General features: G+C 28.9%; 1 protein-coding gene, 1 long non-coding RNA gene and 1 other non-coding gene across 3 annotated transcripts; 2 read left to right on the top strand and 1 right to left on the bottom strand.

The window, feature by feature from the left end:
* Positions 1-8243: 8243 nt before the first annotated feature.
* Positions 8244-9110, top strand: LOC136074320 (probable H/ACA ribonucleoprotein complex subunit 1). The gene is made up of 4 exons (XM_065786625.1): positions 8244-8294; positions 8370-8425; positions 8635-8706; positions 8846-9110. Exons 1-4 carry the CDS (start codon positions 8244-8246, stop codon positions 9108-9110), a joined length of 444 nt encoding a protein of 147 aa, XP_065642697.1.
* Positions 9111-16241: 7131 nt separating this feature from the next.
* trnal-caa (transfer RNA leucine (anticodon CAA)) lies at positions 16242-16351 on the bottom strand. The gene is made up of 2 exons: positions 16314-16351; positions 16242-16287 (listed from the first exon to the last, which is right to left on the bottom strand). It is a non-coding gene; the product is annotated as a tRNA-Leu (tRNA).
* Positions 16352-17287: 936 nt separating this feature from the next.
* Positions 17288-19268, top strand: LOC136075276 (uncharacterized). Its single transcript, XR_010635796.1, has 2 exons — positions 17288-17540; positions 17693-19268. It is a non-coding gene; the product is annotated as an uncharacterized LOC136075276 (long non-coding RNA).
* The last annotated feature ends 7128 nt before the right edge of the window (positions 19269-26396 follow it).

Raw genomic sequence — 26396 nt, forward strand, 5'->3', positions numbered from 1 at the left:
ACACACAGGGCAATGTGACCAAACAGTGAATGTTTCTTTCTTAGAGTCAGGGCATAAATTTACTACTATTATTTTGTTGTTGTTGTTGCTATATTTAAAAATGTAGCAAAACCATATAGGGGCTATTCAAATAATACTTGACATTCTTATATAGGGTGGAGGTGTTTGAAAGTGTCACCAAATATCACATGGAAGAGGGGGTGGTTAGTCACAGTGTGACATGACAAAATTTTTAAAATATAAATTCTAATCACAGCGGAATAGTAAACCTTTAGCATAAAAGAGCAAACTCAAAGATATATTTGTTTAAAAATAATGTCACGTCACAAATAAGGCGGGGAGATATTGTTTAAAATGTTTCATATACAAAGAAGAGAGTCTAGCAAAAAAGTGTTTCGTATTATTTGAATAGCCCCATATAGCATATACGTGCAATTACTTTTAAAAGTAATAGCATAAACAATCTTTCAATCTATTTTGTATATCTATTAGCAAAATAATCAAAATAATTAATAATTGGATTAAAAATGAAACAAATAAGAGTCGATTGGTTTTTTAAATGAGATATCGATTATTAACAAAATGCTACACATCTATTATTTTAAATATAAACATTACAAGCACTCATTAAGAAGTAATTCGGGCATATTTATTCAAATCCAAATGGGTAATATAAACTGTATTATCCTGGGCTTATATAAGATAATAATTCGGCTTCCTGAATGAGGCCATCAGTGAATGCCCATTGGTTTTATTTAACACTAACTCTAAACCTGCCGCGAACCTTATTTGTAAACATTACTAGCTAAATAAACTAGCTAAAATATACAGAAAACTAGCATTTAAAGGAACCGTTTTTTCTATTTTTAATATAAAAAGAAAAAGAAAAACAACATGAGATTAATATTTTGAGGCATTATTTTGGCGCCCATACCAGTCCTATAGTACCAAAAAAGGTCTGGGTTCACACCTGATCAGATCATGCTACTTGTCTTGCATTGCTTCAGGATGTTAAAACAAAATACTTTAGTTTAGCAAAAATTTCACGTTCATAAAAAAATAAAGTGCTAAACTAAAGTGTTTTTTTTTAATTCTTGTTTTCATACTTACTTCTCATACCCTAGGGTATAAGAAAAAATCATGATAATTGTTAAATTTTCTTTTCAGTGGTCTTGTTTTATCATATTATTGACTTGAATCGAAAACACTTTTATTTACAATAGGGAATGACGGTTTCATTAAATAAAGAAATTGCTTCAATAAATTCAAGAAATACATTTGATTGCATTCTAGTATATTTGAAACCATTTATAAACAAACTTTCTATTGTCAGAAATATAAGAAACATTTTGATAACATAAGCAAAAGTTCAACAACTTTTCCATAACATATTATGAAAAATACATTTTCATAACATGTTATGGAAAATGTTTCAATTGTATTATTTAATAAAAGTTGAGTTTGAATTAAAACCCACTTGTTTTTTGTAAGTTTTTTTTCAGTGATATTTCAGATTGAGAATTTATGGTATCATATTTGCACGAATAAAAACATGATTTTTATATTTGATGGATAGCGTAAAGTTAATTCTGTGAATCAGGTATGTGCAGTATAAAAAAGTTTGACTCTTTGACTGAGCAAGTATTGATTAAATCACAACAACAAGTATTGTAGTAGGTTTTCAAGACACCAAATACAGTACAATCTAATAGCTACAACCAGTGTGAACAATATGCTGTCGTCTCAAGAGTTGTAATACTATTTTCCACAGCAACAGTTAATAGTTCTACTGAATTGTGAAAAGCGCTATTACTCCATTTGGACTAACTGGTGGATCAAGGAACTTTTTATGTGCTCTTTGCAATAACAAAATACAACAATGAGATTTCATATAGAAATACAAAAAAAAATCTACCAAAACAGTTTAAACTATTACAGAATATGTTTATTATTTGCAAATAACAATATTATTTACCAAGAAATTAGGCTTTAAAAAACAATGCTCTTTTTTTTAATAATTTAACTATTCATAGATATTAATATCTCCTGATAATTGAAATAACTAAAAACAGAGCATTATTATTCAAAACAATCTTAATATTGTTAATACCTTTGAATAACTGAAACTTTTGAAAAACATAGCATCGTTATTCAAAGTAAGTTTAATATTTAGGTTATAATACTTTTTTACTTCAATAGCCTGATTACTCAGAGATAACTTTAGCATTATTATACTTTTAAATAGTCTTGTTTACATTTATAAATTTAAAAAAATAGATATCTGAAAAACTAATGAACTGATTACATATTTTTGTGAATATTGTATCTATGTTAGCACAAATATTTTTTCACCTTAAATATAAGGTTAAAAAAATATACACACAATCTATATAATGGATGGTTCACTCTCTCATAGCCTAGATATGAGAGAGTGTGAGAGAGAGTCTCTCTCTAACACAGAGAGAGTGAGAGAGACGCTTTATGCTAGTTATGCAAGTTAAAGTATATACTTCAATAATATTATTGTATATATTTTTGTATAATATAGTATAGATAGTATAGCATAGATTTGTACCATAAGTTAACATAGTATGGAATCATCATATAGTTTTGATGTATGACAATAACTAGTTATTATGTTAACTTAACTTATTTAATAAGTTATTGGTATACTACAAAACTTTATGATATATTCGTACTATGGTCGCTCTCCTTGTTTTAGCTAGGCTATGAGAGAGTGAACCATCTATTATATAGGTTGTGTGTATATTTTTTAACCATAAATTTAAGGTGAAAACAAGTTTTATAAAATAAGTTTATGTAGTACATCTAAACTTTTGGTAAATATACTGCTATTGTTGATGTTGTTAAAAAGAAAAACTATAATTGTATTATTTAAATAAATAACTTAACGCATAGCAGTATAAAATTAAGATAAAATTATATTTTATTGGCAATAACAAACAAAATCTGAAATGTTTCATAATAATAAAAACGCCATTTTTAAATATTATTAGATGATTTATAAAGTTACGCCAAACTTAAGTCAGAAAATAGCAGACGTAACTTTTCTTGCGTAAAGTTTGCTGAGCACTTTTTAGGAAAATGTTGTGAATACCGTTTTTTAGACTTTTTGCGTAAGTAATAACTTACGTAAAAACTTAGGAATTTCGTAAGTTTTTGTTTACGCAAGGTTTGTAAATACCACTTAGCGTAACTTTGAACTTAAGCAAAACTTACGAAAACTTTACGCAAATTTTGGACTTACGAAAGTGTTGTGAATCCGCACCCAGAATACTAACAAATAATTCTTGGCAATTTATAAGTGATCCATTGGTTTATTCTAAAAGAATACTTTTTGTTTACATTTTTCGTAAATTTAACATTATAGTTTTTTGGAATCAAGCTATTGTTACATTTATACATAAAAATTAGGTGTTGGTAAATATTGATTTCGTATATATTCACCTTTCATTAATGGTTTTGCATGTCTTTTATTAATGGCTTTGCATGTTCATATATTTTTTTCTTATATATAAGTCTGCATGCATGCTTTTGTAGAGAAAATATTTTTTTAAGTTTTGTTGGTTGAGTACTAGCCCATGTAATATTGGAATAATATATAAGACAACGTATTAGGCCAAAATATACTAGTTTCAAACTTTCTGATGTTACATATTGACAAATTCGGTGCATCAAACCAATTGTTTTACTAATTTTTGATTGAATATAATTTATATGGGGAAGTCATGATAAATTTTCATCAATAAGAATTCCTAAGAATTTTATTGAATCATTTTTACTAATTATTGATCATTTAAAATCAGATCAGGTAATTTTAAAGGAACCCAGCAAACATTATTTTAGTGGATTTGCAGTGGACCTATATAGACATTTTTTAGTGGTTTATTGGAGTTTTGCTCATCGATTATTTAGTGGACCATTAGTGGTAGCCGCTATAAATGATCAGCCAGTAACTTTCCGATATGTTATTAATGGCTAGTCATCGGCTAGCCATTTTTGGCAGCTGTGACTAATGGTCCACTAAGTAACCGATGACCAAAACTACAGCAGACAGACCAAAATGCCTATATAGGTCCACTAAAATTCCGCTATAGCTTGTTTGCTAGGAAGTTTTTCATCTTGTGATTTTTTATTAAACAAAGTATATTTTGTTTGTCTTCATTGAGTGAAAGTTTATTAGCTTTAAACCATTCACACAGTTAGCACGGATCCTGATAATGCCTACCTAGCTGACCCAAGAACGCCACTTATACGTACACATCAATAATGGTTACATGAGTGTTCTACTATGTAATACCGACAATTTTTATTATAAATATTTTATTGGTACATGTACCATTTTCATTTCTTAGACCAAAGTATTGATTTGCTACTTCAAGCGTGGTTTGAATCCGTCGACACGCCTTTCAAAGTGTGTGTGTGAGTGGGGGAGGGGGCAACTCCTCTATTTCTAAATAAAAAACAACATTTCTAAAAAAAGAGTCTACATTTCTCAAACAAAAGGTCCTCAAAAAAAAGTGAGTAGGCCACGGCCCCCTAGCCATGAATGCATAGCGTGAACATATCAACATTTCCTAAGGTATAAACTACATCCAAAATGCTAAAAAAAGTGCACAACCTAGTCAAATGACTACCAGTTGGTAAAACAAACAAAAAAGCAGATCTCTTAAATTTTTTTTTGTTGATTCTTGAAACCATCTTAAATACATTTACTTTCAAAATTAAGTAAAAAAATAACTACATAAACCCTATTTTTTATATTGTATTACCATAAAATAGTGATTACATTTTAAGTTTTACTTGTTTTTTGATTTTCTCCACAAAATCTTTATTAATAAATAACTCAATGTACTCTTTTTATAAAAATACTCTATAATGCTATTTTTAAAGATGGTAAAAATGTTCATTCTAAGCCGTATGCTATGAATTTCAGCTGCCCAATCTCTAATAACTCAAATTATTTTAGCAGTTCTTAGAAGATATTTACTATTTAGATCAATTATGCAGCGCAACAATCTTTTTTTGTACTCTGGATGATTATTGTTTTGCTTATACCTCGACCAATGTTGATAAAAATCTCGATGAGAAGTTTTGACAGTTTGTTCACTATAGGGCCCCAAGGGGGATCCTTTGTGACTGATGAAATCCTTGATGTGGTGGAAAACAGCGTGAACTTTAAGTGTTACGCTTGCACCAGTTATTATTAAGTAACACCTTTTGAAATTTTGAATTTTTTCAACGAAATCCGGCTGAATGATGTATCCAAAGCAAGCCTTCACAACTAAACTGAAGCTTTTGAATGATTCAATTATGCACAAAATGTTGGGAACCATGTTTGTAACAGCAAGTCGTTACAGCACCTCCACATTTTTAAGAAGTTTCCTGCATTTATTTCCCTCAAACTGGCCCCCACGATAGTTACAATAAACTTTGTTTATAAACAAAGTTTATAAACAAAGTTTATTGTAACTATAAAATATGTATGTTTTGGTTTTAGGTCAAAGTAGTGCTCAGCCACCATCAAGTGCATCAAGTGCATCAATTGACCATTATAAACCTTGTAAATGTACAATTAAATACGGGCCTATCAAATAACGGATTAAAAAAACTTGTTAAAACTGTAAACCAAACATCAAGCAGCAAGATGGTAGAACCAAATTTCTACATGAATTTTTTAAGAGCAGGTAAACACTTTAGCGATTTCTTCACCTGCAGTGAATTAAAAATCACGGACGGAAAAGGAGATTCTGGTACAGTTTGAGTTGTTGCTCACTGCAATGATTTATCAAGTCTTGTGAATCATATGTAAGTAGCAAAAAACTGACAAATTTTAAACTAAAACTGCCATAAATCCTAAACTAGTCAACCAATTAGACTATAATTTTGTCAAGAGTTTGGTGTGGCTATAGGCTACATTTGCACCAATTTTTATCAAATTATAAGAGTGGTTCATATTCTACAACTGTTTTTATTGGCGCACAATGAAGTCAAAATTTTATTCAATTTAAACATTCAAATTAAATTTTTTTCCGCGGACAAAATTAAAAGATTTCAAAATTTGCATCACGGGGTACCTTAATGTGTGCGCTATCTTTCCGTATAAGTGGCGTTTTTGGGTCAGCTAGGTAGGCATTAACAGGATCCATGCTAACGGTGTTCATCGACATTCTTTAATTCTAAATTCATGTCAGAATACAGTTGATTAATGTCACAGTTTGAAAGGAAGAGATTTGTGTCGTCAGTGAAGATTGTTGAGTTAAGCTTTACTTATGCATTTTTTAAATCATTTACATAAATCAAGAAAAGCAATGGATCAAGAATTGACCCTTGTGGAATTCTGCATAAAATTTGATTAAAGAAAATTTTTTGAGGCAGCAAAAATAATTCGAAAAGAACTCCTGCAGCGAAAGAAATAGAAATTTCCTTAGTTTTGATGCCTCAACATATCTAATTTCTTTGCCAAAATGGGTGATAATTTTTTCGACAAAAGAAAAAATAGACTTGGGCTATAATGAAAAAAATCCATTATTAACCGCGTTGAAAACAGTTCATAAATTATTGTAAAAGCAGCAAAAAGCAAGAAGCAAATCTAAAATTGTTCAAAAACTGAAAATGCTATCAGTAGTGTCGCTGAAAGTCTAAAACAAGAGCCCACCTCTGGTATTGAAGCTAAACAAAAGGTATCTCATAACTTTACAGTAATGAGTTACTAAAGCAGTTTTTGGGGCACATTGAAACTAAAGTAAGCTCTTACCAAATACCTTGCCAAATATACTAAAAATACTATAGGTAGTTCGTTTCATTACAAAAATAAATGAAGAATATTTTTTTAATAGAAATAATAAATTATTATAACAAAGAGCTAATACTTTGTTAATTATGGATGCAAAAGATGTTGCAAAGGAAAACCCATTCAAGGAGTGTATTATGCATTCAAAAGAAACTAAACTTTTTTAACTGTTGGTTCACTTCAATCAATTCATTTTAAGTGACACAACTTCCTGAAGTAGTAGAGGGAATAAGGAACGTGTCAGTTTTCCAAACTTAACCATGAAGAAAACTCCATCCGTAAATGAGCAGACAATGTTGTCGTCAATATTCAACCCATATTCATCCACTTTTTCTGTGATAATTGCTCCAGCTTTATTAGCCGGCAGAGATCCAGTAATTCGAGTCAAGCTGAGATTACAGTGTGTTTTTAATAAATATTAATACTCATATACCTTCAATTTTTTAAAGAAGTGTCTTCTTTGATAAGTTATCCAGTGTAAATGCAAAGCGTTTTCAAATGTTTTCTAATAGTTTAAAATTGTTTTTTCATTCACGGTCATTGGAAACTAAAACCTTCCAGCGTTGTACGTATTAAAATCACTTTTTTAATAAGTTGCTTTAGGAAAAAAGCTGAAGTCTTACACTTTCTTGATTCTGTTGCCATCTTTTTGTCTGTTAGTATAGAAAAAATTGTTATTTAACGAAATTTACCGACATAATTTTCATAAAACCATAAAACCGGTAAAACAATTTTGCCGATTTACCGAAAATATTTCGGTGAAAGCTCACCCCTAATTTCAACATATTCGCTTGACGCTAAGTCAACCATTTGATCTACAAAGAAACTGAAACTTAAAAAAGTTTTTCTATTCTTAAAACGACCAGTGCAGGTAGCAGGTGCAGGTAATAAAAATCTAAAAAAATTTATTTTAAAAACTTAAACAAAAATAAAATATAATTATTTTTTTCCAAAAATTATTGTAAAAACATTTTTTGTTGACTTAATTTGCTTCTGGTCTGTTATCTATTCTGGTCTGTTATTTATTCTGGTCTATTTTGAACTACTTAAACATATTCTAATGAAATTGTTTTGCTGTTGTGGTTTTTCTTTCATTACTTCTAAAGGTGTAACGCAAACACATGCAACCGCTGCTACACTATCCTACCTACAACCATTTGAAATATTTGATCAATAAATGTCCTACTCAAAAACGTACAAATATAATTATTCTGACGTAATTTTGTTGGTGTTTCTATAATTTTAACTATACTTAATGGAGTGTAATTAAAATTAGGAGCCTTATGTTGATAGCAAACTATTATTTTTCCATTACTAAAATTTTAAGCCAAAATAAATTACATTCTTGATGCTTTAGTAATTAGTTGATACTAGTATAAAATGGGTAAAAAAAATCATCCTTGAATGAAAAAAGCGTTGTTTAAGAAAAATGGTTCATCTTAGCATACTTGCTGTTTTTGTGATTTTTTTTCAAAATCTAGTAAGTAAATGATATTTCATATTTATTTAAAAAATGCTATATTTACTTTATAACCGCATAAATACTTTTTTTTAGCTAAGTAAAGGAGCTTCTATTAACCATGTAAATTATGATATTCTTGCCGATATAAAGTGAGTATTTTTACAGTTTATTTCAATTTGTGAAAAATAAACTTTTAGTTTTTAACTCTTAGTTTCATATTTTAAGTCGCAGTTTTAAACATAATTTCATTTAGACAATAATCACTTTCTAATCACGAAAAAAATAAAAATCGTTTTAAAATCGTAGTTTTTTTAGTTTAAACATAAATGCAGCTTCAAAATAAAGTAGTTTTGTTTAGAAATGAAGCCAGCAATAATAAAGAATTTGGATATGGTGGATATGGTGGATATGGCTACGGAAAAAGAGAGTTGTAAGTTTTTCTGTATTAAATTTAGTTTTAATGCGGCATAACTTAGTTTGCTAATTTATTTATTCTCATTTAGTCTAAAACTTATTTTAATCTCTTTATTTGATTTGCTATTTTTTAATGGTAATTTAATTTGATTAAGAATTGAAGTTGAAGATCCGTGGGGCGGTAGAAGCGCGGGTGGTGGAGGTGGAGGTGGAGGAGGTGGGGGTGGAGGGGGAGGGGGAGGGGGAGGAGGGGGTGCTGGTGCTGGTGCTGGTGCAGGTGGAGGTGGAGGTGGAGGAGGTGGAAGCCAAAGCAGAGGCGGAGGTCATAACAGAGGTGGAGGCGAACACAGAGGCAGAGGTGGTGGCGAAAATAGAAACAGAGGTGAAGGCGGAAACAGAGGAAGAGGCAGAGGCAAATAACGTATGCAACATTTTTTATTATTATATAATTATGATCTGAAAACATTTAATAATTAATTTAATGATTATTTATATTATTAACAATTATGAATTATATTTATATTATTATGATCTGAAAATTGTTACTAATGGAATAGTCTTTATTACTAAACAAAACTTTTTTTTAGTTTAAAAAGATCGCTTAGTTTTACATCACTTGTACTTTGAATTTGCGAATAAATTGTTGAAATCTTTACTAGGAAGACTTGATGTAAATTTTAAAAATAGGAACTGTTGTAATCTTATGTGTTTGAAAATATTACTTAAATAATTTTTCGCCTGATTAATTCATTCATACAATAAAATAAAATCTATTGTTATATAAAAAAGGGAATTTAACGTTTAATAGTAACTCCAAGCTAATTTTGCACCATATAATAATATACTAATAAAATTGAATTAAAATTTCTTTTTTGAGATGGATTTTTGGCTTGTGCCTATTTATTTAGAATTTATTTTTATTTTTTACTATTATTTTCGTTTTTTAACAATTAAAGTTCATAGTATAAAAACTGTTATTCAAAACTAAACAAGTTGTATGTAAGCAAAATAAGAAATACGTATAAAAGTTACAACTATTATAAATTATGGTTAAAATTATTTAAAATTTTTATAAAAATTACAGTGTTGTAGTTTAAAAAAACGCGGGAGACTCGCAGAAGTCACGCAAGTCGTAAACGCGTAGCATTCGTATTTTTACATCATTAAACTTCTGACAACTGTGTTAAAAAATAAAGTTAAAATGAACATGATATAAAATAAATGGTATTAAGAACAAACAAAAAAATTCGAAGATGTAATTTAAACAATAATATAAAAAGTAATTTCAAAGAAGTATTAACAATATTTGCATACTCTAAAATATTCTTAATTAATATTTGAAAGCAATAATATTTTTTACGCGTTTTTAATTATTATCTTTTCCTAACATGTTATTCCAAATTGAGGAACACGATATGTAATTTTAAATTGTTCCTGTATAGTTTTGCTTAAATGTTCAATTAAAGTGCCCGTTATGCTTAAAGATCGTTTAAAGTTAGGTTTTATGTCATAAAGATCACAAAAATTGAAGGACATTTCAAAAATTTTCAAAAAATCTGGAGAGCGATCTGACTAGTCTAACTAACGTCTTCTTTCTATTAAAAGTCTTTAATTAACAAACACTTAATCTCTCATCTTGAATCTAATAACTTTCTGATCATTAATATGGATTTCGATCTTCTCTTTATACTGCTGATTTGTTAACGGTAATAACCGATAGTTTTATCGTGCAATAGTTAGATCTGGAGATATTAAGGCTAACGCTCTTCGACATTTCTAAAACCTTCGATAAAGTTTGGCATGTTAGTCTTCTCCATAAACTCTTTTCTTATGATGTATCAGGTAACATCTTTAAGAATATTAAATCCTTCTTTACCTATCGTAGTATAAAAGTTATTGCAGGATGTTTGCATTAGGTTTTATTTGTACATTCGTAAGTGCGAACTTTCGATTGATTTTGAAATCTTTGTGAAAATTATTGTTATTTATTATTGTTATATCTAAAAAGTTTAGTTTCTTTCTTTCGTTTTCTATTTTCGATACTGATGATTTTGCAATTAGCAAATATTTTATATGGAAAACAAAATACTCAGTATGTATGAATTAAATGTTTTTAATTTTTTTTAACTTTTTTATTTACTTTTGCAACTTTAGTTTTTACATCGATAAAACGATTTTAGTTTTAAAAGATTTATTCATTTTGAAACCCAGAAAAAAATACACCTTAAGAAATGATAGTTTTGTAAATGAACAGTTTTGTAAAACAAGATTTAATTAATTTTGTATTTTATAATGTGCACCATACCTCTGGAATAGGATTGTTTTGCCAAATTTTGATTTATTGATTACTTTTCCAGTCTTCAAAAATAAGTTATAAAACTTCATTCTCTCATTGGTAAATATTTTTGAATACTTCTGATAACGTTGTTATACATTATATAATTAAATTTTATGCTACAATTTGTATATTTATATTATAAGTATTTTTTTTTTCTGGTATTATAATACATGTTATTTTTGAAAAAAAAGGTTCTTGCAATAAGATCATTAGGATCTTCTATTAAACAAAGTAAAGTATAAAGGTATTCTTTAAAATCCTTTGTTTGTATTTTAATTTTTGAATTTATAAGTACATGAATTTTGCATATTTTAAAGGATTTTATTATGTAATACAAACACACAAAAAAAAGTAAAAAATAACAAAATAATAATAATAAAAACCTGTCGATAAGTTTATGTTTAGTATAAAATAGTAAAAAAATATTTTAATTATTACTGTTTTCACATTTAGGGCTATTATTGGGGTATTTTGGTTCCCAGGCTCTAATCACCGCAATTTTTGCGGTGATTAAAGCCTGAAAAGCTGACCGCTTAAAATGGTTCTTGATTCTAATTCATACAGCTCACCATGTAACCACTGACAACCTGTATTCACTGACAACATGTTAGGAGTAATGATTCAAAAGTAAACTTTGTTTAAATTTTAGTGACACAATCAAAATGATCGATTAATGTTCGTAAGACACATATTTTCAAACTGAATGAAAATGAAGTACCTCATTTATAATCCCAGAATACTTTTTGGCAATGGTCTTTTAATCATAGTCTAGATTTTTCATCAAATCTATTAAAAGCAAAAACTATGGTTTTTTTCTGTTAACAATCACGCATTAAATGTTTTTTATAACCAATGATATCTTCTTCAGCAACTTCAATATCATAAAATGTGTCCACGCCAGCTGAATTATCTGATGCTAATCTTTTTAGCTCAACTAAGGACTTGCTTAAGTTTTTACACTCATGACAAATTGTATCATTAGGTGCTACTGAAATCTGTTGCTATTGTTTGTCGGTAAAATCACTCAAAGCAAATATTGGACAGAGGGAGAATTAAGGTAGGTCACATTGCAGTTGAACTGGAAATTAGTTTTGTAATATTCTTTGCTGCGTTCAAGCATGATACTTTCTATTTTTGTACTCCAAAGATAAATATTGCATCATAGACCATTTATATCTGCAGTATATCATAGATCCTGAGAAGAAGAAGGCTGCTGTTAAATATAAAATCAAGTATATATTCTGCTTTTTACTGATCTAGTCTATTTTACGTAATTTCTTTTTTGACAAAAATAGTTACACCTTCACTGTTCGTACCCAGTCTATCTTGAATTTAGAGTATCCAAAAATTTTCATAACTATGTTCTACTAAACACTGAACAATATGTTTACCCATAGTAAGTGTACCCTCAGTACAATATGTTTACCCGTTACTTATCTAATCTCAAAAAAAAAAATTTTTTTGTTGCGTTTCTGAGATTAGATATCTTTTTATTCTGAAAAGGGCTGATGTCAGAGGTTATGTTATCAGTAAATGTAAATCTCCTTCAGAAAGTAAATTTTCTAATGGCTCAAAAAATCAGTAGTGTCTTTAACTAAATCTTTGATAGTGGTAGTACTTGTTTTGGTACTTGTTTTAGTTTGAAGTTCTACAAGTTTTGAATTTGAGTTGCATAATTAACTATACTAAACAATTCAAACTAAAGATTGGTAATTACTTCAAATTACCAATCTTTTAATGTAAAAAAAAACAAAAAACTTAGAGAGTAATATCGCATCGTTGAAATAATGTTAAGTAAAATAATGCTAAATCTGAAATTTTCTTTTCTTTAATTTATACTGTTGTAGAGATGTAAACACTCTTAACCTGGTGTTTGTTAAACATAGTTTGAGCCCGACAAGTTGACGCAATTTTGTACAGACAAAAACAAACACGTGGCAGGTATCGGCACCCGAGCTAAGTCCGACGTCGGCATTAAGATAGGGTACTCTACTCTGAACAATTTATAAGTAATTAACTAAATGCTCAATAAACCGAACTAAATCAGATTTAGCAATATTTTGATGTTACATTATTTTAATAATGCGATATTACCCCAAAATTTTTTTTTTTTTTTTTTGCATTAAAACAATAGTATATGATTTAATAGATAATCTTTACATTCAATCGTGAGACCTTTTTTATTTCTCACAATTTTTGAACTTAAAACATTTTTTGACAGTTTGATGACTCATGAGTGTTTTCATAAGCAATAGCTCCTCAATTAAAAACCCATATAAATTAAAATGGGATATCTTTTTCGAAAACGGTTAGATATCTTGCGGAAAACTTTTAAGTTTTGAGATAAATGTATTTAAAATAGTCCCCAAATTCAAAAATGTGCGATTCAATCTTATGATTAATTAAACTAAGGAAAAGTTTTCGTCAATTATTTTAATTTTTTATACTTCCCTAATATAAAAAAAAATTAGAGTGCAGTTGTTTCATTGCCTTTAAACTTAGTTTAAAAACTACAAAATTCCAAATGATGACTTTCCAAGTGTTAAAAGGTCAAAAGTGTGACCGATCATAACTCAGGAACTACAAATAATTAAAAAAACTTTTTTTTTTCTTTTTTACCCTAATTAGCATTACTCTATAAAAAATTAGGCGAGAATATCACTTTTGAGTACTGCCTGGTTTTCGTTTATATATATGAGGAATAGCAGAGCACTAAATATTGAACCCTGGGCAAGGACGGACCCAAAGGAAGGGAATGGAGGGGTTGGGTAGCAATGAAGTCATTTGCCCCTTCTCCAAAAATCACTTTGATTAAGACAGTATAACCCAGAAAATTCCGCCCTCCTTTCCTCTCCTTACTAGATGGTCTGGATCCCCAAAAACTAATAACATCTCCGTGGTTCAAACCCCACCTCTGGGCAAGTTTTGCGACATCGATTAGGAAGAAGGCGTGAAACTCCAATTAAACGCTCATATTCAACGTAGATATTGAACTGCAGAACCGCCGCTACAGGCTGTTTAGATCATTCATCACAATAAAACGAATTAAGAGCGCTGCACTTTTAAAAAAGGAGGGAGAATGTTAGCACTTTCAATCGTTCACATTAAATGTGAAATGCTAAAAACATTGCTAAAAACAAACCAATTGTCGACGGAAAAGGTTTTAAAGCTAAACATTATTAAATGAATTTTTCGTACTTAGTAATATTTTAATTATTAAATCGAGTTAAAAAAACATAGGTAGCAATTAGGTAGCAATTAGGGTTGCAAAATTTCCAGAAAAATTTCATGTATTAGTTAGGCGGTTGTTATGGACAATTTTATGGTAAAATGTTGTGAAGCAGATCATACAAACTTTAGAATGCCCCATTTAAAAAACACTTTTTTTGGTATTTTTTTGAGTTTTTTTTATTCTAACTATAAGTAGCAACTATGATCATTTGTTTTCAAAATTTTCTAAAACTGTTTTATCCTGTTATTTGCTATGCATATTGATGTTGATTGCTGTATTTGTCAATATCTATTAAATTGACCGATAAATTACTGAAAACTGTAAAATTATATATAAAAAGATTTGATATAAATATTTGCAGTATTTTACAATTTTTTCTTGATTTAAAGACGTTATTAATTAATGAAAAGCAAAAAGTAAGGACAATTTTTTTGCAAGATTTAAATTTAAAAAAAATTAAAATAAAGTTAGCAATAAAAATAAAGAACTAATGATTTTGAGGTCATAAGTCCACTGCTATGTTTAAATAGGTAAGCAGAAGATAGTATGGCTCAAAATGAGGTTTTGAGTTTTTAAAAAAACGCAGACCAGATCATACTGTTTTCGTGAGAAACGTAAGAGTGCTACTAAATTTACCGATTTATACCTGCCTCAACCCAAAACCTCAGTTAATGTAGTTGCATCCCCTTGCATATTCTACCTAAATCAGTCGATATAGCAGCTCTCCTTTTTATGTTCTCAATATATTAATATATTATCTGGTCTGCTTTTTTGAAAGCTAAAAAACCTCATTTTGAGCCATACTATCTTCTGCTTACCATTTAAATAAGTGCGTTTAAGCCGTGGCGCAGCGGTTAGCGCTTGCCTCAGAAGCTAAAGATCCAACGCCAGCTCTGGGCAAGTTTTACAACATCGGTAAGGAAGAAGGCGTAAACTTCCTTTCAAATATGCTTCCGCGGTGTTCTGTGATAAGAGCGTAAAGACATCTTGGGGCACCAAAAAAAAATAAAAAAAAAGTCTCACTCGCCACAATCTTGCTAGGAGACTTTTGACTTTATAAATCAATATATTAAAAAATGAAGGGGGGGTACGTAAAAAGTACCGTTTCTTAAAAATAAAAGTAAAAGAGGTTCTTAAAATTTAAAACTCACCCGACCGAATTGTGTCAAATACTAGCCGACTAAATTCGTCAAAAAACCGGCTATAACTTAAAAGTCACATTCTTTGAGGCGGTAAAACGCTCGCTTCCCCACATACCCTCTCCTTAAAATCGTCTTTGTATGCAATATGAACACATAAAAAATCTTTGTTTCTTTAAAACACTCGACAAAAATAATACATAACAAAATTTATTATTCTAAAAAAGACTTCATTCTTTGTATTTTTTATGAATATTTTACATCGTAGTTGAGAGTAAAAGAAAAGTAAAAAAAAAGAAGTAAAAGCTAGATGTGTTATACGCTAACTCAAAAGTCAAGTTAACGCGGAAAACATCTACTTTTGATGTTTAATAAATTTTCAACCCTAGTAGCAATACAAAATAACGGTTGTTGAATTTTATTATACTTTTTTATAAGCCATAAAAAATAACTTAAAAAAGGTCCTTATGAAAAAATGGGGCTCCAAAAACTGCAGGATTCAGGACTAAAGCCCTTCCCCGTCAATCCAGTATAGTAGAGGCGCAGTTAAATCTAAAGACGCTTTTGTAAGTAAGGGGGCAGTTAAATCTAAAGACGCTTTTGTATCCAATCACTTGAATTGAAACTTTACTACTTTACAAATAAAAGTTAGCATAAATTAAAAATTAAAAAAACTATTCCACATTTTGAAACACCGCCCAAATGCAAAACAGAATATAAAAAAACGTGACGCTGATGACCAAAATTTTTTTTTTTATTTATATTTTACGTAAAAGCCTAAAAGCCATAAACAAAAATCTAATTCAAAACATTTAAAAAGTTTATGTAAAAAGACAAAAGTAAGTCAGATGTGGGATTTGAACCCACGCCCACATTCGTGGACCAGAATGCTCCTTTCGCAAGGAAGATATAACCTTGAGTCTGGCGCCTTAGACCGCTCGGCCAACCTGACATATTGATTAATGGAGTTTTGTTATATATATTTAGTTTTTTAATTGTTTGTGTAAAAATTGTAGGTAACGAATAAACAAATTTTCAACTTTTAAAGATTTAAGTTGGGAAAGACTGATTTTTTTTCCGGAAATTTTTACCCTTTAAGATTTACAGTAACTTGAAGTTTGTTAGATTTTGACTGAAAAATGAGGAAAAGTGCCAAAAATGTGTCCATTTCCTAATACCTTTAAAAGGTGCTTGTAAGTAATGTTGTGAAGCTAAAATTTTGGTTTATTTTTGGTATTTTATTTGGTTTGGGCATTTTGGTATTGAACTAAATACAATTATATTTGTTTTTAAATTAAAATAGAGTCAGTTGATTTATAAAAACAGTATGTGTGTGATGTTATTTAAAATCTTGCAAAGTTGTTCAAAATATTGTCTACTATTTGGTAATTTTATAAATTTGTTACTTGTCATTTTCATTACATAATAGTTATGTCATTTGCATTGTTATTTTCATTACATAATAGTTATGTCATTAATTTAAACAATATTATGTAAACTTTTTTTTTATTGATTTTTTTATTGTAATAAAATAGTGATTATCTCATCAATAAAATAAGTAATAAAATGGCAAATGTATATAATAATGTCCAATAAATATTACCTTGTTAAATTATATAACTATAATTATATTTAGTTATAATCTACTTTCAAATTTTTGGTAGATAATTAGTAGAGACTTGACAAAGTTTAGTAGATAATTAGGCATTTAAATGTCTATTGAAAGTGTTAGTTATTTGTTCAAGCAATATGTTCCTTATAAATATAACTGTATTTTTATTTTTTGGATATATTGTTTGTGTTCAAGTGTAATTTCTTGTATTTAAGTGTTTGTGATTAGTTTAGTTTTATATGAATAATTTTTATGAATTTATGAATAATTTATATGAATTAGTTTTATATGAATAAAAAAATCAATTGTTCCTTTAAAAATAATGATGGAGCTTGTAAACAATCATATACCCAAGTAAGAAATTTGATTGAAAATATTGACAGGAATGTTATAAATTTCTTGTAAAACAAACAAATTTGAAAAAAAAACAAATATATCCATACACCATCATGATATGTTATTATGAAATATGAAAGTAATAAGAAAAGTTGCTATAATGCATTTCCGACTCGCATAAAAGTGTGCAAAGGTGAACATTTATATATTTATATTTTAATGGGTAATACCATTCTTATTAAGTTATTTATAAGTTTTTTTGGTAATAGGATATGTCATTGTTTTATAATAATAATATAATTAATGTTATAGTATTTAAGTAATATAAATACATTTTCTTTTCAGTATCTCTATGTGTGATTACAATGCATACTGTGTTAGAAGCAGAAACCGTAGGTTTAAATCTTATAAAAAAAGTTGTGTCCAACCTTTCGAAGTAAAGTTATGAAACGTTTATTAAAAAGTATGAGTCAAAAAGTATGAAAATAAAATTTATGAAGATTTTGATATTGTTTATAAATCATTCAAAATAAAAAAGAGAGCATAGATACACAATTTACAGTTGCTGGAGTATCTCCTACTAAGTTCAAAGGATTGCATAAGTCAGATAAAATCAGAGAAGGTAAATGAAAAGTGACAGCATTAACAACCTCTAATAAAAAAGTTTTGAAGAGCAGTCATTTTTTGGTAATGAGTATATGGAAAAACTAAACTTGTTTGATAACATGACAGTATTGTTAGCTAAGAAAATTGCTTAGTCTACTTGGGTGGATCCAGCATTTTTGTGGTCTTTTGATAGGTAATTTCCAGACAGGGAACAAACTTCAAACATTTGTATGCTTATACTTATGTCAAATAAGGATGCTTTGCAAAAAATTGTGACGATCGGAGCCAGGGAACAAAAAGCCCTAAAACATTTTATCCCCTGCCCCAAACATGAAAGCAACAAGTTGATAAAATATTTTTTGTACTATTCTCATTCAGGCTTATATTCATTGACAAGTTTTATGTTTTATAGTAAAATATTTCAGCGTTAAAAAATTATGACTATGTACAATTTGTAACCCCCTCAAAATGAGGGGTGTTCAAACTTTATATGGTCATAAAATTTATCGATGAGTATAAGTCTGAATAAGAATAGTTTATGTTTATAATTATGAGTATAAGTCTGAATAAGAATAATTTATGTTTATACTTATTTATACTCCAAACATTTATGTTTATACTTATGTCAAAAATTTATGTTTATACTTATTTATACTCCAAACATTTATGTTTATACTTATGTCTTTTTTGACATAAGTATAAACATAAATGTTTGGAGTTTGCTCCATGTCTGAAGATATCTATCAAAAGACCACAAAAATGCTGGATCCGTCTATGGAGTCTACAGCAACATCTAAAAAAAATACAGCTGATGTGACTGATGATGATACAATTATGTAGCTCAAACTGCGTCACTCCAACTGCGTAACCCGAAGTATGTTAGCATCATGAAAAGGTATTTTAGCTATGCCTAATCCTAAATTAGGAAAAGCTCTTCCTGGTGTAACTGTTCAACTTTTTATGATGATGATAAACATAGCCGAATAATACCTGGTAAAAAGGACTACATCATTATTATGTCAAGCATAAAGAAAAATGTTTGCCCTTATGTAATTTAAAGAAATTGTTTATTATCTTCAAAACCAAGAACCTAGAAATAAAAATAGTGTTTTCAAGATTTTGCACACTGTGACTAAAATGGTGTATTACTGATGGTGCTTTAGGAACACATTCCATATGTGTTTGTGCTATTCATCAGGATTTAAAACTGCTTTTACTTCCTATTGATGTGACATTTAATATACCTTTTATTATATTAAAAAAAACATGCATAATTTTTTTTAATAAACTGAAATAAATTTTTTTTTGTGTAGAATCATTGTCAAAAATATTTTTTTTTTATTTTGGGCTTTCAATTTCCGTTTAATGCCTTTAATAAAACATGTTTAAAAAATAAGTAAAACGGGTTAAATGCATATGCTATTTTTTCTAGATAGGCACTAAGCTATGCAGTGTTGATAAAGAATTTGTTTTAATTCATGACTTTGGTAACATTCAGGTAACAGCTGTAAACTTAGTACCAGGTAATTATGCCTGTGTTTTATGAGCAAAATTGGTGGATAAGGGTCGTTGGAGACATTAATCTTAAAGAAAAAGACGTGCTTATGAAACTTATGTTTGCGCGGCTGTTTAAATGGCCATCAGTGGATAGCCAATAGTGGATTCCTGATGTCCGCATCATTTGCAAATTGAAAAAAAGTATCAACTACAAATACAAATCTTTGCTACTATTTAGCCAAAGACTACTTGAATAAAATTGTTTTCCAAAGGAAATATAGGTTTTTATATTTAAACTAATTTCAAGTTTGCTTAGTCTGATATGCTTTATCAATACTTTTTTTTATCTTTAGTTTTGTGTACAATTTATAAATAATGTGAGCGAAAAGCATTAAAAAATATAAATCACTAAAAGTATTTCGTTTTCTAAAAGTTTTTTTATACCTTTGATTTTGTTGTAAATAAATAAAAATAAAAAAATAATAAAGTTACTGAGCTGCTACTTTCTAGTTTGATTCATTGATATTTAATAAGTTTCTAACTTATTAAAATTTTAAACTATTTTAACTTTAAAAACTTTTTTTTCTCGGAAATTGGCTTTTTAAATTTGAAGTTTATGAAGCAAGCTTAAAAGCAGCTTGCTTGATAAATTTTAAAACATGAAAATAAAAAATTAAAAACAAAATATTTTTGTTACACCAATCAAAAAATCAATTTTAAATTAAGTTTCTTTAAAAATATTATTAGATTTGGATATATTGAAATACAGCTTAAAATTCTCTAAAGCTTAAAACTTTTTATTAGCGGCTGTCGAGAATTGTAAAAATGCCGTAATGAGTTTGGTCCGATAGATAAATTAATAAACAAGTTAGAAAAGTTCTGATTTACGTAAAAGAAAACATTGCCCACGGGAATAACAATAATAATCATTAAGAAATAAAATAAGAATAAAATAATCATTAAGAAATAATAATCATTAAGAAATGGATTGATGAATAAGAAATAGATTGACGAATAAGAAATGAATTGACGAATAAGAAATAGATTGATGAATAAGAAATGGATACCTGAATCAGAAACTCAAATATTTTTCCAAACATTCATTGTTTTAAGAAATTCTAAAATGTTGATAAAAAAAATCGTAACTATTTGCAACAAGAAGATTTTCAAGACCTTCGTTCACATAATAATTTAACATTATTAGATTGTTAAATTACAATTAATGATTTTAAACTTAAAAAATGAATAAAATGGATTTTAAATTTATCGAACAACGGTTACCCGTAATTTAATAATGTTACCAAGGCAATAAGAAACGAATGGGTTAATAAAAAAGATTAAAATTTTCTGATATATTTTTTTATACCAAGTTATTTTCAATTATCTGATATATTTTAATGTTTTACGTAATCAATATTTTAAAAGTGCCAATCCTTGCGTCAATTATATTGTTTTCTTTTTTAAACAATATACTTTTTTAACAATTCTTTTTTTCTTTTTTTTTTAGTTTTAAATCTATGATAAAAAATTCAATTTTTTTGTTTATTTAAACACTTTCTTTTAACCACTAACTGGTTCAAATAAAATTAAGGGTTTATACTTTCAGTCTAAATTCTAATTTAAGTTCTTCTTGGAATATTTTCCTTCATCAAATTTGTAAATATAAGTCTAAGCTCTCTGATGTTCCAAAATTCAAAGGAATGGTTCAAAAATGCCGCTATATTGTCTCCTACGTCATCGTAGTGACGCTTAATCGTTATTTTTTCCCCCTCTATCAAACACTGGACAAAGCTTAGCTTAAGTTGAATGCACATTTTTACTACTTCGTTGATAAATAGATTATGTTTAGTAAAATCAGATATCTGAGACAAAATCAGGGAAAAACAAGTCGGATTGTTCAGTCGTCTGATAAACAGATTTAATTTTTTTCGAATGAGGGTGGTAGGTATGTCATCAATTTTAAAGAAGGGTTGCAGGTAGTTTTTGCTGTATTTTGATATATTAAAGAGGAATTTTAACCCTGACCTTCCAACAGCGTCCAATTTATTAAAAAGTGAATTATTATAACAACAAGTTTCTAAGCCGTATGATAGATTTGGTACAGCCAGAGATTTGAACAAATATACTATAGTTAATGGTTGACAAAAACAAATAGCGGATTTTATAAGAGCTCTGGAGATTGATTGAAACTGAATAATACGTTCGTTTATATTTGCTGTTTGAAGTGTTGCTATATTTTGTGTATGATTTTGATTATCTATAGGAATCCGAGGTGTTTCAGTTTATTATAAAGGTGGAGGGAAAAACCTTTTGTTTGAATTGTGTTTTTGTAATTAAACTTTTACCGGATATAATAAACTCAGTTTTTTTGGTGTTTAGTTTGATATGCAGGTTTTAGCATTGAAACTGAACTTTATTAACAAATGCTTGTAGATCAGAAAGATTAGGGCTTTGTAAGGTTGTATCTTATGCATAGGCAATAATACCAGTATATGCACCACTTACTGTTGTTCCAACTTTGCAATCTGAAACAATTTGATTTAATATACTTTGAGTGTATATATTATATAAATTTGGTGATAAAATTGATCCTTATCGCACGCCTTGAGACAAGCAGAAATGATTTGATTTATGCTCAAGGTACGATATATTAGCAATAACCCATAAGTATAGTGATTGTAGTAAGCGAACTACTGATAACGGTAACTTTTTGTGGTAATAAAGTTTTTCAAACACCAAATCCCAGTTACAACTATCGAAAGCCTTATTTGCATCTAAACTACAAATATATTGATGAGTTATTATTATTGTAATATTTTATTGCTTCATTGTAAAGGAATTATGCATGAAGAGTGGAGCTATTGTGCTTGAAACCAAATTGATGAGAATGGCTATCTGATATTTCCGGACATTCTTCCATAATAATATGTTCAAAGAGCTTTGTCAAAATAGACATGATACTAATTCCGCGATAGTTATCGGGATTATCAAGAGATTTTTTATAGGAATTTTATAGGAACAATTATGGATGTTGATAGGTACTCCGGCACCGCTCCATTATTGAAGATATTGTTATTAAACTTTGAAAGCCATGTAAGTAGGTTGTTGATATAGGTATTGTGGTTTATTCTCTTCCAGCTAATTGTCTTGAGGAGTCCACATTACCAAGGCCCGTAAAGACAAGTTTAGCTCCTCAAGGAGCTTCATTACATGCTCTAAGAACCAAGAGTAATTTGAGTTTGGAAAGAAAGAAGGTATATTAGACTGAAAGACAGAAATAGTCGTGTTAGAAAGATAACATAGAGAAAGCGGACAGGAATTGCACACAATGTAATAAGGTTGTACGGACAAAGACTTGAGTTTACTTGATATGAACTCTTTATCAAGTTACTTTGTTGTTGTTATTGTAGGTTGTTGTTATAGGAGTATTTAAGATGTTTTACAGTTATTCTGCAAGAACCACGTGATTTATTACACCTAATGATAAATATTTGACTTGTGGTTTGATATTTTAATATTTTCGGAAGATTTTATTTAAGATAATTTTAGATAATATTTTATAAGATAATTAATATTGAATATATTTTTGCACTCGCAACGATGTGTTGTATACTTTGCTTCAACGTTGGTTAATATTTATTGAATCAGTATTGGGTTATATTCATTGGGTCAACTTTAATCCATATACATTGAATCAACGTTGGATTATTTACATTGGATCAACGTTGGGTTTAGATCGTAAAAACAATCAACTTTTCCGATGGTTTTACATACGTTGACCCAATCTATCTGTGCAAGCTATTTTCAGTTGCGTTGGCATTAAGCTTTTTATCTATATTATTGTTAAGAAAATAACATTAGATTAACGATGGATTTTTTCATTTTTTTTTCAATTTTTTTATTTTAGGTGCCCCAAAAGTCCTTAGAGTCTTATCATAGAGCACCGCGGAAGAGCAGGAAGTTCACGCCTCCTCCCTTACCAATTTTTTATAAAACTTCCCCAGAGGTGGCGTTGAACCATGATCTCTAGTTTCTGAGGCAAGCGCGCTAACCGCTGCGCTACGCATCAGAAAAAACAGCTCGCGATGGTTTTATATATGTTGCGATGGTTTTATATATGTTGCGATGGTTTTATATATGTTGCGATGGTTTTATATATGTCGCGACGGTTTTATATATGTTGCGATGGTTTTATATATGTTGCGATGGTTTTATATATGTTGCGATGGTTTTATATATGTTGCGATGGTTTTATATATGTTACGATGGTTTTATATATGTTGCGACGGTTTTATATATGTTGCGATGGTTTTATATATGTTGCGATGGTTTTATATATGTTGGCCCAATGTTATTGGGTAGTTAAACGTGGACAAATCACATTGAAAATTTATGTAAAAAACATCAAAATGTATTTATATAAGGTTAGAAGTTTTTTTCAACTTAATTATATTTTTCTTTTATTCATAGCCATGTTAACTATGCAAAAATTGCATCGGCTAATACCAATAATACACTAGTAAATACCAATACAAAACACCAATGTATACCAATAAATATTGCATCGGCTTATACCAATAAGAGGAAACTTGATATTTTCCAACATGTAACTCGTTTTAATAATTGTCAAAATCTCTGGTTTAAACCCAATAAACTGTCTTTGATCTGTGAAAAAAAAAACTTTACGTTACAAAACAAGCAATTAACCTTTCATTAAAGTTACCAAAATTGATTATTGATAAAAAAAGAAATACTTTGAGAAAATAATTCAAAGTCTTTAGGAATCATATTTGATTAACCACTTCAATTACTGATGCAGAAGATAATTTTGATGAAAATTAAAAATATCTTCTGCATTAGGTGTAATGCATAATTCAAGATATTTTCTTGATATTAAATTACGAAAAACGTAGTAGTTTAGCCATGTTCATCTTTCATGCGGCAATATTGTATTGGCAAATACACATAAAACGAAATTGAAAAAACTACAAAAATTACAAATCCATAGATGAAAAGTAATAAATTTTATAAATAAATTAGACAATGCAATCCGTGTAATAATAACAATAAAGGTCTTAGATATAGCGAAACTTTGTTCGTTTTAGATTCTTAAATTTATGTATAAATTTAAAAATAACCTTCTACCAAACGTTTTTTCGAATATTTTTTTGTTAAAATTTTTTCATAAGTATTTTCTTCGATCGAATATTAGCAAAATCTACTATTTTGACTTTAAAACTTTAAGAACATTACTTTTTTTATGGAAACACATTAAAAAAATTTGTTATTTTTCAATTTTTTTTTGTAATGTATAGTTTATGTAACTTTTTAAGAAAGATTTTTAAAGGCACTCTATTGTAGTGATTGCTGTTTATAGGAGGCGGGCCCGCCTCATATAAACAGCAATCATTCCACCAAAATAAATTAATGACCATTTGATAAAGGTTTGCCATTTTAAATTCGGAATCAGCAGTACAAATAATAAAAGAATAACTTGGCAATTGCGCAATATCTGCAGTTGATCCAACTCAGAAGTTCCAAAATTTTATTCAACGTACCCTTAGTAAATTAAAAAAAGATTAGATAAAAAAAACTTATGGTAAAATATATCCTTCAGATGCAAATCCACCCCCTTTTTATGGTTGTATTAAAGCACATAAAAAGGTTAACCAATGCGAATAATTGTTTCGACAATTGGCACACCACCTCATAAACTTTCGCAGCATCTTGTTGAGATCATACAACCAACTTTAAATAAAAATGAATGCCGCGTTAAAAATTCATCTTTATTTGTATCAACAGCAAAAAAATGGCTTCTTAATGACGAAGTTCAAGTGTCATTTGATGTTATTAATTTATACCCATTAGTGCCACTTGATAAAGCAACTGTTACAATTATTGATATTCTAAAGAAAGATGGTTTAGAATATCAATAATTGTAACAGTTGATCTAATACAACGAACTAAATTATCTTTAGTAGAAATTCATAAACTAATTGATCTCTGTATTAGTAAGTGTTATTTTTTATGGGAAGACAAAATATATATTTAAAAAAACTCTGGTCCAATAGGTCTATCCATAATTGTCGTCATGTCAGAAGCATATTTACAACATATTGAATCTAATACTATTCAACAGGCTTTAAATGTCAATATTGCACCAAAACATATAAACACTACGTTGATGATAGCCATGCTCGATTTACTCATATTGATGACGCAAATTCTTTTTTAACATTTTTAAATTCACAAGATAAATCTATCCAATATACATGCGAATACAAAAATGCTCAACACCAATTATATTTTTTAGATATTTTTATTTTAACCAATCATTCCCTTCGCAAATATGAGTTTTCCATACACCGTAAAGATGCAAATACAAACGCACTTATAAAACCAAAATCATCTATTTCACCGAGTATCGCAGTTGGTATTTTTAAAGGTTTTTTAGCTCGAGCATACAAAATTTGTTTAGAACATAACATTCAATATGAAATTAATTGTCTTATAAAGATTTTTATTGAAAATGGACATTCCTATAAACAGTATTCAGACATGGCCGACGACAGGGGTTTCGAAATGGGGAGGGGGTGGGACGCACAATAGTCAGTTTCTAAAAAAAGTCCTCTATATCCTGAATTTTCTTAAAAAAAAAAAGAAAAAAAAGTCCTTTAGAAAAAAAGCGTGGGGGGGGGGGGGAGGGGAGGAGGGGCAGGGGCAGGGGCGTTGTCGGCTCTGTCAGATATTGCTAAAAATTATAAACACACCACAAATTCATCTTACTCTCAAAAAATTGATACCAAAAATTTAGTTATTTTAACATGGGCCTCAAAATTAGGCCTTGTTTTAAGAAGAGAATTTCGTAAAGTTGGCGTTAAAACAGTCTTCCGTTTTGGTAATTCCTTGAGCAAGTCTAAACTGCCTCCGAATAGTCATCCAGGAG

The sequence above is a fragment of the Hydra vulgaris genome, chromosome 01 (assembly GCF_038396675.1).
Source record: "Hydra vulgaris chromosome 01, alternate assembly HydraT2T_AEP".
Classification (NCBI taxonomy): Eukaryota; Metazoa; Cnidaria; class Hydrozoa; order Anthoathecata; family Hydridae; genus Hydra; species Hydra vulgaris.